Source organism: Bidens hawaiensis, unplaced genomic scaffold (assembly GCF_021521415.1).
Source record: "Bidens hawaiensis isolate Kalapana, Puna unplaced genomic scaffold, B.hawaiensis_p1.1 tig00035441_1, whole genome shotgun sequence".
In the NCBI taxonomy this organism is placed as follows: Eukaryota; Viridiplantae; Streptophyta; class Magnoliopsida; order Asterales; family Asteraceae; genus Bidens; species Bidens hawaiensis.
Genome location: NW_027496158.1, coordinates 71,544 through 90,999, shown reverse-complemented (window position 1 = coordinate 90,999; position 19,456 = coordinate 71,544). Strand labels below are relative to the sequence as shown.

The window sequence follows — 19,456 nt, the reverse complement described above, 5'->3', positions numbered from 1 at the left end:
TGGCAGACCCTTATAACGTCTATGATAATTAACTTGTTTTTAATAGACCACAACATCTATATTAGATATTCCTTGATCTATCGTTTGTTGAAGTTAGCATTACTTCTACTGGTTACAACAACAATTGTTGAAAGATACTTTTTGGCAATGAAGCATGTAAAGTTGAATTTGAGTAATCGGACGATAGTGATTATATGAAGGAATATTGGCCTTATATAATCCCAACTGTGGCCCATTGGCAAATATAAGGACCAACTATTGAAATGGCAAAATATAATTTCAACTACGCATGTGGGTGGAAACTTAACGGAAACTAACCTTCCGTTAGTTTTGTGTGACGTGGCGGCTGAGCTGTCATAACCAGCTGACTAGGCTGCTGACGGGGCTATTAATTATAAAAAAAAATCGTAAACCACCTGATTATGCTATTTGCTATGATCGTCGGATCTGCTCAGTCTTCGACGACATCTCCGACGGCTTCTCCGACGTTTTCGTCGATCGCTTCTTCGACGTTATCGCCACCGTCTCTGCCGATGGCTGCTCCAGTGGCTTCTCTAGTGGCTCCTCCTACTGACATCACAACACCTCCCATCTCCGCCGACGGCTGCTCCGCCAACAACAGTTGTAGCCTGTTCAATTCCCCCAATCCACCATTAGGGTTTTCAGATCTGAAATCAGCAAGATGTTGTAGCTGCGATTTCGGGAGAGGAAACTGTTATGATTCTGGTGGTTGTCGGAGCTACACGGCGCCCGACGGGATGAGATTTGTTCCGGCCGACGAAAACCAAGGGCTTAGGCTGTGGTAAGATGACATCCGAATACTTTTACGATTGTGAGGGTGTACAGAGATAGTGGTGATGGGTGGACTGGGCTTATAACGATGGTCATATCGGATGATGATGGCGGTCGGAGATGGTGAGGTGGTGGCCGGAGAGAAATGGGACGAAGATGAAGTGGGTTTGTTAGACTCCTGGGCAATACAAATTATTATTATTATTAATTTTTTTGAAATTAATGATAACTCAGCGGCCACGCCAGCTGGTTGATGACAAGTCAGCTGCCACGTCACACAAAACTAACGGAAGGTTAACTTTCCGTTAATTTTCCACCCACATACATAGTTGGGATTATATTTTGCCATTTCGATAGTTGGTTCTTATATTTGCCAATGTGCCATAATTGGGATTATATGAGGCCAATATTCCTTATATGAATGATTCTTGCATTTGTTACACAAAAAAAAAAAGAAGTTATTTGCCAATGTTTCGGTTGAAGAAGTAGCTGGTCATATTTTAAAGATGAATATTCATACTGAACAACTATAGTAATTTTTTCTAGTTATAATGAAATTGGTGAATATATTCTGCACTTTAATGTTATTGTATGTTAACTAGTTTATAACCTGGCGCGTTGCGCCGGACAGGTTGGTAAATCTGAACGTTGGTAAGACACAAGCATTACCGGTCCTAAGTGTTGAGGCGGTAAGTTGACGTGAATTCGGTCAGTTTCTGTTACATGTGTTACTGTACGGAAACTAAAACAAAAAAAAGTTATAAAATTGAGATGGAACATTGGGATAGCGTTGGTTGGTGAAACTCGAGCGTTGGTAAAACCCGAGCGTTGTTGGTCCCTGGCGGTGAGTCTATGCAAATTTGGTTGGGTTTTTCACGTTCGTTATAAAACCGGACTAAAAAAAAAGAATTGTCATTCGGTCAGTTTTGTTACGGTACTATAACTAAAACAAAATACGCTAAGTCTACGCAAATTATGTCAGTTTTTATCACATCCGTTACGGTATATTGGTATTGGAACTAAACTAATAAAAACAAACATAACAAAGATAATTAGAAATATAATTATCAAAGTTTAAAACAAAAAAAAACAAAAAACAAAAGAAAAAAACTTTGTCCAATGGAATTTTGCCAAATAAACCAATCATAGTCTAACGTTGCCAAACTTCTCTTTCATATATATTAGTAATAGTAATATATTCACAAACTTGTTCCTGTGACCCAACCCAATTGTTCTAACGTATGGTTACGAGACACCTGACCAACAAGGTGAATAGCTAAAATTCTTGAGTCCACCAATCATCTGTTGTGTCCTTTCTGTTCAATTCCGAATACAATCTATAACATGATTTTTAGACATCATCGTCATATGAGTTTTCTATTTTACTTAATGAACTCTCTTTCTTGGATTAATATTAGCTAGAGATGAATGCTACAAAAGGTTTAAATACAACTTTAAACAAATGTTAACTTGCGTAATTCATATTCAACAAATACAATAACATCCCTTTTATTTCTCTTCCTCAATCCCCTTTTGACCCGACCATTTCTTAATTCTCTCTTCAGCCATGGATGCCTGCAATTATATCCATAATAACCCCCATTAAACTTTAGGTAAAATGAATCATATCAAAAAGATGTATTAAGTAACCTAAAATCTGTTAGGATTACCTCTTTCTCCCAGTTGGTTCTAACGCAAATCATAATCAAGATAATGGTTTGTACCACTGTGCCAATTAACATGCCTATCCATATACCCTACAATAAGTTTCTATGTTAATTAGATATACATGTTATTGTCAGTAATGCGTCATGTACAAAATGTCAACATGAATGAGTATAAGTTCAGACCTTTACTCCCCAACTGACTACAAATCAAAGAGTGAGTCCCAAAGGAACTCCAAAGATGTAATAGCAAGCAATATTAATATACGCAATCACAGCTTGCCATCCCGCCCCGATCGCTACCCCTACATTTTACATATGAAAATATAAATTAATAAGCCAGTTAAATAAAGCTTATAATAATAATAATAATAATAATAATAATAATAATAATAATAATAATAATAATAACAAGAAGTCAACAATAACAACAATAATGATAATAATAAAACAGTTATATTGAACTAGAGTTTTCGTTGTTTTTTATTACATCAACTTGTAAAAATCGTTTTTAAACTACTAAATTTAGGGAAATCACCTTTATGTTAATACATTGTTACACTTTTTGTGCTCTAACGAAAACTAAAATTGTCGGTTAAATCCAATGACGTGCAATGTTAGATATTATGTATTATATGTATATCACACATTAATGAATTTAATTGACAAATCTAATGTCCGTTAGAGCAAATGCAACATGCTAACATCAATGATGATGCAACTCATGCAAGTTGATATAAATCTAAAGCACAAAATTGTAATGTAATCAAATAATAAAAATATTGTGAATTAAATATATACCAGAAAGTGCGGGTTGAATATTGTTAATGATGAGGCATAGTGCTAGCAACGGAGTAAGAGCATAAACAGCTTGTTGAACTTCTAAACTGTTAGCAAATATGGCGGGATATTGATGCCTGAAAATGACAAGGAGGATGGCTAATAGCGTTCCGACGATAATTGAGAAGATAACGACCACCACCACCGAGAACTTTGCGGTCCGTGGATGTGCGGCTCCTAGTTCATTTGACACCCTTATACTACATTCCAGAATTATCTTTATATTATTATTTGGCTTTGATTGTAAAAGATGAAAGAAAAATAAATGTAAAACTTGCCTGATTGCTGCATTGAATCCAATTGCTATCATAACTGCCCACCCAACAATGTTTGTGCTGCAAAATTTCATCAAAATTGTGGTACTTAGTTAATTGTTATATTACAAGTTGTAAAATTTTTTTATATATTTTCTTGAATAATATCTTAGGCTTAAAACTCAAAAGACAAAAACTTAGGTTACATTTAATCATTTTTGTCCTCATGTCACCGTTTAAAGATATGTTGGCCCACAATTCTGCCCTAGACACTTTAATGAATCAATCGGTCAACAAACCGAGTATTAAATAGATTGAAATATACCAGAAGAGCTATACATACATAAATGTGAAAATGACCAAAAAATACAAATAAAAAAGGTGTTTTTTTTTCCTTGAGTTCCACTTAGATTAATGTGAAATGCAACATTTTATCGTGTATAATTGTTTTATATGAATTTGTTTATACGTTATTATATAGTGCTTAAACGAATAAGTTCGGGTAAATACAAAACCAATTTGTGTATGTTGTGGTTGTATTTGTAAAATTGTTTTACGTAACAATAAAAATATAGCACATGAACAAATGCTTGTTTTCATTAATATATACGTATTTAGGGGGTGTTTGGGATTGCTTATTTTCACCAACTTATATCTTATTAACTTTTTGTAAAAGAATAAGGTGTTTGGGATTGCTTTTGATGTGAGAAGGAAAAGTTAATAAGTTACACTTTTGTAACTTATTAACTTAATGAAAAGTTATAAAGAGGTAAAATAAGGAATCCCAAACACCCAATTATTTACCAATGAGCTCATGGTAGAGTGGTAAGAGAAAGACTTGATATTTCATGTGACCCATGTCGATTTCTGGCCCCCCCCCCCCCCCCCTCCACCACCCACCCATCCACCCACCAACCATTTACTTCTGGCGGCACCTGATAATGATGTGAGACTAGGCGAGTAGGCAACGATCTCTAGTTCGATCCTTGAACTGAACGGGTTTTATCTCACCTCAGTGCCGGCCCTAAGTGAGGATTTTCCCCGATTCAGAGGCGAATGTATCCTGCCGTGATTAATTTCTCCAATAACCTATTTGAAGGATTCATGGGCCTGTTAAAAAAATGTACGCATTCACCTCTCACAAAGCTTTAATGAGGAGAGAGAAGAGGTATCACGAGATAGTTGTCATGGGGAGTGACTATTAGAGAGTGGGTGTGTCAATCATGTCGAGTTTGATATCTCAACCGATGAAATTAAACACGGCTCCTTTTGTTATGTTAAAAGACACTTAATATGAAAATATAAGTTTTGAATCTAATTCGGAACGCTTTGACGCTTGTCGAGTGACATGTTTATTTAGATAATAGTTAACGATGTTAACACCAAATGAAGAGGTAGGTCCCAGCAGAGCCCAGTTGGACCCGCAAGACTCACCTTGAAGAGGGACGTCAGCGCAGAAACCAACTGGATCCGCAAGACCAACCATGCTCAGAGACGTGACGTCCTTACGCGCAGTACGCAAGCTGTTCCCGCAGGAAATGCCTCCCAATGGTGAAGGACTCTGCCTGTTCCCGCAGCTGCGGATACAAGCCATCAGGGAAGGCCACCCGCGCAGCAAGGCTACACGCACAAGGCACTTAGCTCTCAATCACTCAGTGTCACCTGAATGAATGAGCAAAGCCGGGAACAATCCCGCACAATGGCGGGAGGGGGAATACTCCCGCCCAAATAAGCCAGTCCGTACGATACGGGAAGATCTTCTGTACTGTACCTGACGAGGTATGGGCAAAAGATCTGACTAAAGATACGACAGCTTATTGACAACAGTATGGCGAGCAGCATGCTCCTGTACTGTATGTCACTATTAGCCGCTACCTACTCACCAACTACTGCCATACCACGTGCATAGCCGGCAGTTGGTGGAAAAGGAATAGTACACAGCAGGCCTGGTCACTATCAGCCGCTGCCTACCCACCAACTACCAGCAGGGCACGTGCGTAGGCCACAGTTGGTAGAACAGGAATATTATTCAGCAGGCCACACCTCCTTGGAAACCTACCTTCGGCTATAAATACCACAAATGGTATGACCATCTCATCTTATCATATCTTATCACATTATCATCATATTATACCTGATATCTGCTCTAGCAATCTCTTAATATACTTTTATATTTAAAGACCAATCTAGTCTGATTCTCACGCCGGAGGGTGGTCACAAGGAGGAACCCCCCCCCCCCTTCTCAGTGACAAGCTCACGGTGTCTGTTTTGCAGGTTATCAGAAGAACAATCTTTGCCGGGTCTAACCCCTCGTGGGAAACATCTATCTAACCCCCAGGTTACCCGTAATCTGTCCGGGGTCCAGTTAGTGTTTCTTCATTGGCGCCATCCGTGCATAAAGCTAGAACTTCATTTTTCTCTAGTTTTTTCAAACTTCTGGAAAGATGGTTAAAGAAACTCCGGTAACCACAACCCCAGCTACTGGGGGGAATACCGGCTACACAGTTTTTACAAACACTACCCCGGTTACCCAAGCCGGGGCAAGTGAAGTAAATTTTACGAACACTACCCCAGTTACCCAAGCTGGGGCAAGTGCAGTAAATAATCGCTCACTGGGATTCACCGATACCCAGTTAGAGAAACGAACAAGACTCCCCCGCCAAACACTCGATGAAGTTAAGGCATGGGCGGAGGCACGTCAAAAGGAATTCCAAGCTGAGTTGGACGAACGCTTGCGTTCCGTCCAACAGGCTGACGAATTCGAAGAATACTTGGACGATGACTCGGAGGAATCCGACACCGACGCGAACCCTCGCCATAGGGCAAAAGGGAAGCGTAAGGAAACGGACTCCCAACCGAGAAGGCATTTTGGAGAAGCCTTCAAACCAAAAAACACAGGTGGAAGTCCACGTGACTTCTCCAAAACATTCAGACCAAACGTTGCAAATGCAGGAACGTCCAAATTTGCAAGGGACATTGCGGAAGCAATTGCCCCAAAAAGTGCCAAACAAATGTCCAGCATAGGCACATATGATGGTATATCTGACCCAGATGATCATTTGAACAGATTCATAGCGGGGGCAACCGTCAGTAGTTGGACGGAACCTACGTGGTGTTACATGTTCCAAATGACGCTTGTTGGGGCTGCTAGAGCGTGGTTCGATCGTCTACCGGTCAACCACATCTACGACTGGGCAGACTTCCAACAGAAGTTTAGCCAACACTTCAGCCAGCAAAGAAAGTATACCGAGGAGCAATGGACAATCCTCAAATGCATTCGAGAGGAAGATGAATCTTTGCTAGACTTCATCACTCGCTTCAACTCGAAGAAGCAAAGTCTGGGTAACATTAGCGAGGATCTTGTTCGCGCTGCTTTTATTCAGTGCGCGAACAACCCAGAGCTCATCCACACCTTAACGGGTAAAGATGGCATGCCATCCACATGGGATGCCATCATGACAGCAGCTAAACGCTTTGCGGAAACGGAGAAGCAACTGGGTAGAGATCTCCCTCAGAGCACAAACCTCTACACCCAGAAAACAAGGGAAAACAACGTCCTTACCGCCCGATTAAACAAAAAGCGAAAGCTAGGCATTTGACAGTCAAGGGTAAACTTTGACACCTCATCCGGCTTGCAACATCGGTTAGGCGGAAGGGATAACGTACGGTCGAACCAGAACTCCAGATGGACGCTGCTCACCAAAAGCGTCACCGAGATATTCGCCACTGAGGAGCTCCCATGGCCAAAGCCTCCAATAATCCGACATCGTCCCAATGCTGATCGGAGCAAATACTGTGACTTTCACAGGACAAAAGGCCACAACACTGAAGAATGCACAGACGTAAAGGACATGGTCGAAGTATTTGTCAGAGATGGGACCCTCGCGCACCTCGTGGCGCAATGAACGCTGAGCAGGCCGATGCATGTAGAACCCCAGCTGGGGAAAACACGAATAAAAATTCCAGCTTTAATGTGGAGACTACATGCTGCGTAAAGAACGAGATCCCGAACCAGGTGCGTATCGGCTCGATGGCACTCCCATCCCAACAACATGGAAGGGAGCTCAATTACACAGTTTGCATGTAGATCAATTCCAAATTTGTAAAGAAAAGGCCAAGAGCCACTTCTAATGGAAATGATTCTCCTTAGAACATCGACGCTGATGATTTTACATTTATACTTTATGAACTATCAACACTGATGCCGGTTTTCACCGCATAATTACGTGAAAAGTCGTTGCATGGGGAAGGCGGCAAAACCCGCATAAACCCAAAAAACGGCAAACCTTCACGCAGGTCAGTTGAAGGGGAAAAGTTCAGTCATCCCATTAAATGAAAGTGCCGGTCTATCCGCATGAATCATGATAGAGGAAACTGAACACTAACCTATTAACAACCGCGCGTCGAACGGTTAATTTATTCAACACGGATATGCCTGTTTTCACCGCATAATTACGTGAAAAGTCGTTGCATGGGGAAGGCGGCGAAACCCGCATAAACCCAAAAAACGGCAAACCTTCATGCAGGTCAGTTGAAGGGGAAAAGTTCAGTCATCCCACTAAATGAAAGTGCCGGTCTATCCGCATGAATCATGATAGAGGAAACTGAACACTAACCTATTAACAACCGCGCGTCGAACGGTTAACTTATTCAAGAAAATTTCAAAAAAGATGAGGAAAACCTTCACGCAGGTCAGTTGAAGGGGAAAAGTTCAGTCATCCCACTAAATGAAAGTGCCGGTCTATCCGCATGAATCATGATAGAGGAAACTGAACACTAACCTATTAACAACCGCGCGTCGAACGGTTAACTTATTCAAGAAAATTTCTAACAAAAGGATGAGGAAAACCTACACGCAGGTCAGATATAGGTAAAGTTTAGCCATCCTACTAAGTGCAAGTGACGGTCCTACCCGCACAATCACGAAAGAGGAAGCAAAAATTCACACCTATTATTTACCACGTTGAAAGGTTAACTTATCCTAAAGACTTAAAAATTTCAAAAAAGATGAGGAAAACCTCCACGCAGGTCAGATGGTAAAGTTTAGCCATCCTACTAAGTGCAAGTGACGGTCCTACCCGCACAATCACGAAAGAGGAAGCAAAACTTTAACCTATTATTTACCACGTTCAAAGGTTAACTTATCCTAAAGACTTAGAAATTTCAAAAAAGATGAGGAAAACCTCCACGCAGGTCAGATGGTAAAGTTTAGCCATCCTACTAAGTGCAAGTGACGGTCCTACCCGCACAATCACGAAAGAGGAAGCAAAACTTCAACCTATTATCTACCACGTTCAAAGGTTAACTTATTCTAAATACTTGGAAAATTGCTAATTTAAACTAAAGTATGCAAGTCATATAACGTTTATAAAGCAAGGAATCCAGAGAAAATAGCGGTCTTACCCGCACAAAGATTTATATTTCACAATGATTCATTACAAGAATGGCCGGGTAACTACCCGCCTACAAGAAAATAAATCTATACAAGCTAAATCTATCCTAGCAGTGGGAAGGGATCTTCAGGATCAGGCTTCAGGGCCACTTCCACTTGGACCAGCACCATCAGTAGAGCGTGGCAGTTCAAGGAAAGCTTTAAAGATAGCTAGCCCATCATCAGCAGCAGCAACTTTGTTTACCTTCTCCACCACCGGATGCGGGAAGGCGGCATACTGATTCACTGCTTGGTCGTATACAGCTTCAGTATCTACATCGAATAAAGGGAAGTTGGAAGGCGGGATGCCTTTCTCAACGAACCCTAGACCAAGCAGGAAGCCGGCCTTTTCCCCATCCTCGTGAGAAGCGTTGAGGGCTGCGCTCATAGCATCGTCGTAAGACGTCTCCGTAAAGACTCGATGCACAACCTACAAAAAAGAAAATATACAAGTATCAGAACCTTTTCTATTTACAAAGAAAAGCGTAATGACATGAAAAGCTTACCTGAGACAACGCTTCTCGAAGAAGCCATTCCTTGGCAACCAGAGCTTCTTGGAGGGCGGCTTGAGCTTGGGTACAGGCGCGTTCGGCTTCACTTTTATTAAGGTTGGCAAGCAACACTTCCTTTGCAGCAGCCTCTTCGACGCCCTTTAGCTTCCGCTCAGTATGGTCAAGCACGCCCCTCTGGTCCAGGATTTCTTGGAGCTTCTTCGCGTCCTCCATTGCCAAGGCATCATGAGCCTGCTGGAGAGCCTCTAATTTGGCTTTAAGCTCTTCATTCTCCAGGCGTAGAGGCTCAGCAACAGCTTCAGCCTTGGTGGCCCTTTCAGTTGCGTTCCTAGCAGTCTCCTTAGCCAGCCGAAGCTGTTCATTAACAGCTTGGGCAGCCTTGGAGCGAGCCTCGAGAAGGGCCCGAACCTCAACTTCAAGGGCCTTGAACGCCTTCTCCTTCTCCGCCGCCGCGGCGGAGAGCCTCCTATTCTCCTTCCGGACAGCCCGCGCCTGAGCTACTTCCTGAAGGCGAGCTGCTTTTAACTTGTCGTTTTCACGACAAAGCAGCTCGACGCATGGCTGCATCCGGGCCAGGAGAACCCGAAGCTCATTGCTTAGCCTACCCTCCTGGTAGCTAGCCATGGCTTCCCCCAACGCACCACTAGGAGCAGCGTGACGAGCCCACTCCACGCACTCCACAGGGGTGCGAAGGGTTGTTCCTCGGCGAATGTTCCATCGTGGAACATACACTTCATTGGAATCCGACACTGCAAAAAACAAAGAGCAGTTAGGAAAAGATGATTGAAAAATATAAAATAGGCCAAAAGAACCCTACGCACCTGTAGGGTCAATAACAGGCCGATAGCCGCCGAACCCATCACCTGAACCCAAGGGAAATCCATCCAAGAGGTCAGGCAGATGGGAAGGTGGCAGAGGTTGGCGATACGCCCCATGCATACCTGAAGGATCGGCCTTCGTTGCCGATGACGGAGGAGGCATGGTAAAAGCCGCGGCCGCCGCGGTCGCCGCTGCGGAATCCGCAGCAAAAGTAACCGCCGGCTCGGTGAAAGATGCGGTAAAAATGGCACTCACAGCCGGCGGGGACGTCATCACAGCTGGAACAGTCGGCTCAAAGGAGTGAGCAACTGAACCAGCGGAAGCAGGCGCAGGCGCCTAGGTCGTCTCCTCAGGTAGGCTGACCAAGCCCACCGTCATTGGCAGAGGGGTACTCCTCTGCGCTCCACCCTGGAATGCGTCAATATCCACGCCTGCACAAAGAAGATAAGTGTTAATGATAGAGCTATGAAGTTAAAAGTAAAATTTGTACTTACGGGTTTTCTTTAGCCTGAAAGTACGGACGGGCGGGGATGAACCCGATGGAGCCGGCCTCTTCACACCGGTCACCGTTGTCATCCTGGCCTCTCCGGAGGTGACAATCGTCGCAGCCTCCGGAGCGGTGGTCTTATCACCACCGGGATTCCCCGCCACCTCTTCGCTCTCGGTCTCCGAATCAGACCGAGGCAACGGATCGGCAGTGGAGGCCACCTTCTCCTTCCCCTTCCCGCCGGCAGCCTTCTTCTTCCGCACCAACGGAGGACCATCTGCGGATTCCTCATCAGAACATACGATTAGAGGAATTCCAGCAGAGGTTTCAACATTGAGGGGTCGAGGGTTGAAGAGCGCCTTACCTGGCCGCCTGGCGCTCAGGATCTCGTGGCCTAGCGGGTAGACCTCCACGAACCGATCCGCCGTTTGTTCTAGGATGGGCAACTCGTTCTCGTCTAGAGCGCGAGTACCCATCCGAGCGGGACCATCAGCCTCCCGCGGGTACAGGAGCGACTTCAAGTCGTTCCCCTCTGAAATAAACAGGAAAGAAGTTAGAAGAGTTTCTAAATCAACAAAAAGAAACAAAGCATACCGTAAGGAACAGAGTTCGAACCGTATTCAAAGACGATTGGGATCTTTTGCGCATCCGCATCCTTCCACACCCGGCTCATCCCCAGCATTACCATCCCGGACTCCGCAAACCGGTAAACCGGAGATTGGACTCGGGATATCTTCGAAAACCATTCCGCCTCCTGGTAGCTGGAGGCGTGAAGGCTGGGAAGTGCTTGCCCATTTTTAAATTTCATGGCAAGGGGGATGGCGCGAGCGGAGATGTAGAAGAACTCCCGCTTCCACGAGCGAAGACTGCGCTCGGTTGCGCAAATCTTCAAACCCTTTATCCGGGTTATCAGAGTATACCACCCCTGGATGCACCTCCAGGAGTAGAAGGTCATCAGGCGGTCAACATAGGGCTCAATGCCCAGAATCCGGCACACCCACTCGAAGTGCCGAATCTTGGCAATCGCCATCGGGTGCACCTCGGTCAGGTGCACACCGTGCCTCTCCAGGACACGGTACACAAACTTTGTCAATGGGAACCTAAGATTCCCATAAACAAAGAATGCAGCATATACCCCGATCTTACCTCTGGGGGCATCGTACACCGTTTGATGGGGTTCAGGAAACTCAGGCTCGAGAGACTCGAGCATGAACTTCCTGACGACGTACTGGTACAGATCGACAGGCAGAGCACACTGGCACTCGCCAGCAGTACTCTTGTCATCGGCTGTAGATTCGAGATCACGAGACGACATCTTGCAAAAGAAAGAAGAAAACGATTTCAAGAGAATGCTCGGCTGAAAGATGAGTATTCGCCGGAAATCGTTCTGAAGATGAAGAGAAGAGTGAAAGTATGAATTACAAAGAACCCTCTCCCCCTTTATATACTAATCGCAATTAATGCGATGCATTTAATGCGGAAGAGAGAGAAATCGAAGGTGCAATGAAACTATGACACGTGGCAAAAAGCAAGCTGGCAACAGCTGTTGACAGGACGCGTACCATTAATTTCGCGGCCACGCGCCCGAAAAATCGCGCCCACGCGCCTGAAAAAGCGTCTGGAATGACCATCTACTGTCACGTCACCATAACTTCCTGCACGTCCTGACACAGTCAGAAGAAACCGTCGCACGACATTTCAGAGGTTTGGACTGTTCTTATCCTTTCACCAACTCTTCGAATTTCAAAATTCAAAAAGATTCAAAAGTAAGCGGGAAAATACCCCTTACCTTGGCAACCAAGTAACCGTAAGACGGATGCGGGTACAGTGTTAAGGCAAAACCCTTCACATACCTAGCACCCGCAGGGAATTGAAGCCAAGAATAACTTGGCAACCAAGTAACCGTAAGACAGATGCGGGTACAGTGTTAAGGCAAAACCCTTCACATACCTAGCACCCGCAGGGAATTGAAGCCAAGAATAACTTGGCAACCAAGTAACCGTAAGACAGATGCGGGTACAGTGTTAAGGCAAAACCCTTCACATACCTAGCACCCGCAGGGAATTGAAGCCAAGAATAACTTGGCAACCAAGTAACCGTAAGACGGAGGCGGGTACAGTGTTAAGGCAAAACCCTTCACATACCTAGCACCCGCAGGGAATTGACGCCAGGAATACCTTGGAAGTAAAGTAACCGTAAGACAAGCGTGGGTACAGTGTTAAGGCAAAACCCTTCACATACTTAGCGCTCCGCAGGGAATTGAAACCAAGAAGGATCTTCTGGGCAATGCTTGCGGAAACGGAAATAACATCCCAGCATAGCGGGAACGTCGAGAACTACGTTGTTTGAAGTTCCAGGATGGAATTGGTGGTTTTAACATAATTGATCACTATGTTCAAAACTACCAAAACCTCAATGAGAATCCACACAAGTGGGACTCAACGCTCCTGACTTGCGAGGAGGTTACAGACATACCCGCATCATACCCAAAGATCAAGCAGGAAAGTCGGGAATTTCTGCAAGTGACAAGGACTTCCGCGGGAAGAATCCCCATGGAAAACCTTAAAAAACCCTTTTCAAAACCCTTTGCTTAAGTCCAAAAGTTCACCTCACTTTGTTAAACACTCATGAGAAGAACATTGGACTGGGGGGACTTGAAGAGGTAGGTCCCAGCAGAGCCCAGTTAGACCCGCAAGACTCACCTTGAAGAGGGACGTCTGCGCAGAAACCAACTGGATCCGCAGGACCAACCATGCTCAGAGACGTGACGTCCTTATGCGCAGTACGCAAGCTGTTCCCGCAGGAAATGCCTCCCAATGGTGAAGGACTCTGCCTGTTCCCGCAGCTGCGGATACAAGCCATCAGGGAAGGCCACCCGCGCAGCAAGGCTACACGCACAAGGCACTTAGCTCTCAATCACTCAGTGTCACCTGAAGGAATGAGCAAAGCCGGGAACAATCCCGCACAATGGCGGGAGGGGGAATACTCCCGCCCAAATAAGCCAGTCCGTACGATACGGGAAGATCTTTTGTACTGTACCTGACGAGGTATGGGCAAAAGATCTGACCAAAGATACGACAGCTCATTGACAACAGTATGGCGAGCAGCATGCTCTTGTACTGTATGTCACTATTAGCCGCTGCCTACTCACCAACTTGTAACACCCCAACCGATGGCGGATTATACATCGGGGCGCCACGTATTGTTTCATTACTCGTGACACTATTTGGGTGTCAATATTTAATAAATACATTTACCGCGCACGCGCAACACAATTTGTAAAGTAACATAAATCATAACATAAATCAAAATATTCAAATAACATAAACTTGTCTTGTTACATTTTAAACTAGGTCCAAAAGAAAAGAAAACATCCTATGTGTCCTCAAGCTTCCAGAAACAGCTACAGCAAACCTGAACATGTGTTAAAATAAAACGTCAACACTTGCGTGTCGGTGAGAAATCAAGTTTAATACATATAAATAGATAACAATATCTGCGCGCATCATGTGTATAACTGGTGTTCAACAAGGGTGTAATCAGATTGTGATCAAGCCTTAGATCATAGCTCATAGTTCAATCCGTGCTCCCAATTGAGCACAAAAACAAGAAAACTGTGCAAGTGTAAACAAAAGAGAAATCATAAACGATAGTTCTCCCGTGTTCATCTAATGGATCCATGAAAACTGCGGAATAGGCCGACAAGACGGTTAATGATCCACACATACAAATAAACAGCCAAGTCTACGTCCATAACACATGGGGTTTTGCGCGACAAAAGTTTATAAACAAGCTTAAGACTCAAGTTTGTACGAACACATGAACATCCCAAAACATTAAAAATAAAAAGGGATTAGGTACGAGATTATTCACCTGAAAAAGGTGTGTTGAAAGATAATGCAAGAACCAACTTTTAAACAAGCACAAGTTAACCTATAAATAGAGATTATTGGTTTAACGATTGGTTTTTATGTCTTGAATATATGCAGTAAGTATCGATTTTTGTTAGTTAAACAAATTAAAACTAAATATATATATTTATAATTACCGAGATCTGGGCAGAACAGAAAAGAAGACGGAGGCAAGGAAAAGAGTTGGAGGCGGCTGAGGAATTAGGGCAGAGAGCAAAGGGAGAGAGATTAAGTGTAGTGTGTGTAGTGTTAAGAAACAAGAAAATAGCTTAATATATAGGGAAACCATAGGGAACACAATCCCTTAAAAAGAGGAAAAGATCTCATCAAATCAAGCAAAAGATATTAAAAGATATGGCAGCAGGGGAACAGGAAAAAGGGCTGACAGGTTACAGAATAAAGCATGGGAGGAGTCAGATAAAGGTACTAAGGCATGGGAAAAGCATATTTCAAAAGATTATGTCAGTCACTTTTTCTGTCAACCAATGGGGTTGGTGCGCATGCTGCGCCGAAAGTGACTATTCAGACAGAAGATAAGATATCACAAAAGTAAACGGGCTGGCTAAAACAGAAAAAGATACAAGTCTAGCGCGAGAAAGCTGCGCGCGAGAGGCTAAGGCGCGCCGCGGGAAGAATTACATTTCTTAGCGCGCCGCGGGAGGAACTACAATTCCTAGCGCGCCGCGGGAAGAACTATAATTCTTCGCGCGTCGTGGGAAGAACTACGATTCTTAGCGCGCTGCGAGAACTACAAATCCTTAGCGCGTCGCGGGAAGAACTACCGTTCTTAGCGCGCTGCGAGAAGAATTACAATTCTTAGCGCGATGCGAGAAGAGTTCGTCTCGCGTATCGCAGGAACAGCCGGTCTTCGCGCAGGCTTCCTTGTAAGGAGTCTGGCGCGTGGAGCTGCGCAGACATCCTTAGGCGAGAAGAACCAAAGGACAAGCAAAGAGTTAAGAGAAAAAGGAGGTTCAAGGCGTAAGGGTTAAGCAGAGGGGCGGGACGGCAACAAGAGAGAGAAAGGGCGGGACGGCGACAAGAGAGAAAGGAGGCAGGACGGCGGAAAGGAATTATTATTATTAGTAAGTAATATAAAAATATATAATTTATTCAATGTTAAATTTACAAAGATTAAGAATCAAATTTTAAATCATAAAAAGAATCGGATTCGAAAACGGGTACCTGGGTCGGGTCGGATTGGGCAGATGTCACACAACTTCTGTCATACCACGTGCATAGCCGGCAGTTGGTGGAAAAGGAATAGTACACAGCAGGCCTGGTCACTGTCAGCCGCTGCCTACCCACCAACTACCAGCATGGCACGTGCGTAGGCCACAGTTGGTAGAACAGGAATACTATTCAGCTGGCTACACCTTCTTGGAAACCTACCTTCGGCTATAAATACCCCAAATGGTATGATCATCTCATCTTATCATCATATAATATCTTGTATCTTACATATTATACCTGATATCTGCTCTAGCAATCTCTTAATATATATTTATATTCAAGATCAATCTAGTCTGATTCTCACGCCGGAGGGTGGTCACAAGGAGGAACCCCCCTCTTCTCAGTGACGAGCTCACGGTATCTGTTTTGCAGGTTATCAGAAGAACCATCTTTGGCGGGTCTAACCCCTCGTGGGAAACATCTATTTAACCCCCAGGTTATCCGTAATCTGCCCGGGGTCTGATTAGTGTTTCTTCATTGGCGCCATCCGTGCATAAAAGCTAGAACTTCATTTCTTTTCAGTTTTTCAAACTTCTGGAAAGATGGTTAAAGAAACTCCGGTAACCACAACCCCAGCCACTGGGGGGAATACCGGCGACTACACAGTTTTTACGAACACTACCCCGGTTACCCAAGCCGGGGCAAGTGCAGTAAATTTTACGAACACTACCCCAGTTACCCAAGCTGGGGCAAGTGCAGTAAACAACCATCCCCTGGGATTCAATAATACCCAGGCGGAAAGACAACAGACGAGATTCCCCCGCCAAACACTTGAACAAGTTAAAGCGTGGGCGGAGGCACGTCAGAAGGAATTCCAAGCTGAGTTGGACGAACGCTTGCGTTCTGTCCAACAGGCTGACGAATTTGGAAGCACTCAACAGCTCAACATGAGCAGTGAGTGCGAGTCCTCGGACGATGTTGACAGACTAACAGCTCAGTATGTGTTTTCACTTTATATCATCGTTTAGGACCCAATGCTTAATCGAAAATATTTTGACAATGCTGTTAGTCTGTCAACAATGAACTGATCTCGTTTATGCGACCATTCGGTTAGAGTTTGGAAATTTTAATTCTTACACCTTATCAATTCTAAATATAATATATTTGTAATGTTAGAACCAAACTCGAAATAAAGTCGAGTTCAGGTTCGAACGAACACGAACCACTCTCTTAACTCATTTCACCATTTTTAGGCATGTTTCAAATTGTTCTTTGAAACGAGTCAAACATATTAACGTGACTAAACATTATTATAACCCAACCTTTTCAAAATAATTAAAATTTATCTATTAAAAACTTTTATGTCAAAAAAACTAACACCAATTATAAACTAAATATCTATTTTCAAAAGCCATTAAAACTCCAAACAACCAGCCGAATCTTGTGTGTTTATTCAATCCTTTTCTTGAATTCTATTTTAAAACTAGAAATATTTTTATGATTTCTAGGATCTTGTATCGAACTGAAGTTCACCAGTCACTCGTCTAAGCGCTAGTTCTTGCATCTAACTTGCTTAACTCAACAAGTGAGTTTTTCATAACCTTTTTTTTACACTTTAAATATATTTTGGGGTGTAGCATGATACGAGTTTTTCTTGTTAGTTTGGTGCTATTGTTTTCAAACTGATTTGGGTTTATGTCATGCATGTTAATATTATTATTTCATATTGTATATGATTATGCGTGTATTACGTGCAATGTGCTTACCACTTTATGGATCGGTACTTGAACATCAAACATCGAAATGGGAGCGTCCGATGGGACGTACTTGCGCCACCTATTATTCAACTTTGGTTGGAATGGATGATGGTTATCATTCCCCTAATACGCCAAATCTGAGGAAGACGGGGCGATTTTTACTTGTTTTTCATTTACTTTACGGTCGGATAAATTACATTATGACTTGTGATTCGTGTAAAGTTTACATATTTTGCATATCAAACTTATGAAACCTCATCAACTTAAATGTTGACAAAACATATAATTTTTAATGTGTTACAGGTTGAATCGATGGCGTGCTAAAGAGAAAGACAACTAGTCGACCTTAGGATATTATTCGATGCAATATTCTTTGTTATTCAATTATGAAAATTGTGTTCTTGCTACTTTATGAAATGGAATAAAGATATTTATTATCATTTGAATAGTGTTACGAGCTTATGTGCAATTTGTAAAGTACCACTCTGGCGTATAATCTGTCCAAAGTCGGGGTGTTACATATAGAGGTATGTCTTTTTCATATTTGCTTTGTGCCTTTAGTTCTATGAAGGATGAAGGCGTGAATCATCTTTTGACGAGTTGTCAGTTGTCAATGGCCATTGGGGAATAGGTTTGTAGGTGGCTCAAAATTCCTAACCCATGTATTTTTATGGATGTCAAGTCAACTTTGTTTTTTTGGGAAAGATTGGAGTTTCAATAAGGTGAAAAGGAAATTGTTTATTACTATCTTCTTCGTTACATATGGAGCTTATGGTGGAATCGTAATAAGAAGTTTTTTTGTGGCAAGGCTATTTTGTTTCACAAAGTATTGGGTGATATAAAAGAATTGACTTTCTTGTGGCTCTCTATACGGTCAAAGACTTTTATAAGGGTAGAGGTTATGGTTTGATTTTAACCTGAATTGAATGGTGTGCAAGGTGTTTTGGTTTAGCTCTTTCTATCTTTTTTGGGCTTGTTACTCAACTTCTTGCTGAGATTGTTGTTAACCTGTACTCCTTTTTTGTTTTTTATATGTAAGTCTTGCTCTTAAAAAAAAATTCCTTTGCGACACAATTTCGATGCAAATTGTGATACAATTCCGACACAATCTTTTTGTCACATTTTTCTGGCACTTTTTAACAAATTTTAATAATTATAATTCTCATATTAAAAATATTGTATTGTATGGCACATATATAAAATGTTCTCCACACATATATAAATTCCAACGCATTTACATTTTTACAATATACATTTAGGAAAAACGCCAAAAAATACATCACTCCTGTAAACCTAAAATTTCTTTAATTTTTGTGTGTGTTTTCATAATGTTTAAGTTCAATTATCCGATTCATTTAAATCCATTTTTATGAAAAGATTTTTTTGCACAACCTAAATCGTAACCCAATAAACTCATTTAAAAATTTACTTGTTTAACCCTAATAAATAAATCCATTTTGTTTAAGGCCTAATTTCTTCTCGCCTTCAGCCAAAAAAGTTTGATTCTAGAAGACGGCCCTGATGCCTACCTTAAAGAATGTTTAAACTCAAATACCATCAACACACTTTGTATAAATAAATTGCCGATGAGGTCGATAAAAACTACACGATTAACTTGTTAAGCACGCCCGTGATAGAGATTCTCATTATTGCCGAACTCATTTGAACTTTCTACCCTAGTAAAAAACAATATCATGAAGTAGTAGGATTAAGTGAACAATATAGACTAGTACAAGAGTAGGATATTACACATACCATCTAAAATATGATTTGAAACGTCATTAGGATGAGCAACTTAACTGCCATAACTGTTAAATGA

The 19,456-nt window shown here is 42.6% G+C and overlaps 1 protein-coding gene across 1 annotated transcript; it reads right to left on the bottom strand.

Annotated features, from left to right (window-relative positions):
* Window positions 1-2,301: 2,301 nt before the first annotated feature.
* On the bottom strand, window positions 2,302-3,606 carry LOC143587303 (protein DETOXIFICATION 31-like). The gene is made up of 5 exons (XM_077068627.1): window positions 3,575-3,606; window positions 3,258-3,496; window positions 2,691-2,761; window positions 2,463-2,549; window positions 2,302-2,367 (listed from the first exon to the last, which is right to left on the bottom strand). The coding sequence occupies exons 1-5, from the start codon at window positions 3,604-3,606 to the stop codon at window positions 2,302-2,304; spliced, it is 495 nt and encodes a 164-aa protein (XP_076924742.1).
* Window positions 3,607-19,456: the final 15,850 nt, after the last annotated feature.

Coding starts and splice junctions, on each gene's coding strand:
- LOC143587303 (XM_077068627.1), bottom strand. CDS start 3,606: ATGATAGCAATTGGATTCAATGCAGCAATCAG. Junction 2,762..3,257: donor TATTCAACCCGCACTTTCTG/GTATATATTTAA, acceptor TGTAAAATGTAG/GGGTAGCGATCGGGGCGGGA. Junction 2,550..2,690: donor CTTGCTATTACATCTTTGGA/GTTCCTTTGGGA, acceptor AACTTATTGTAG/GGTATATGGATAGGCATGTT.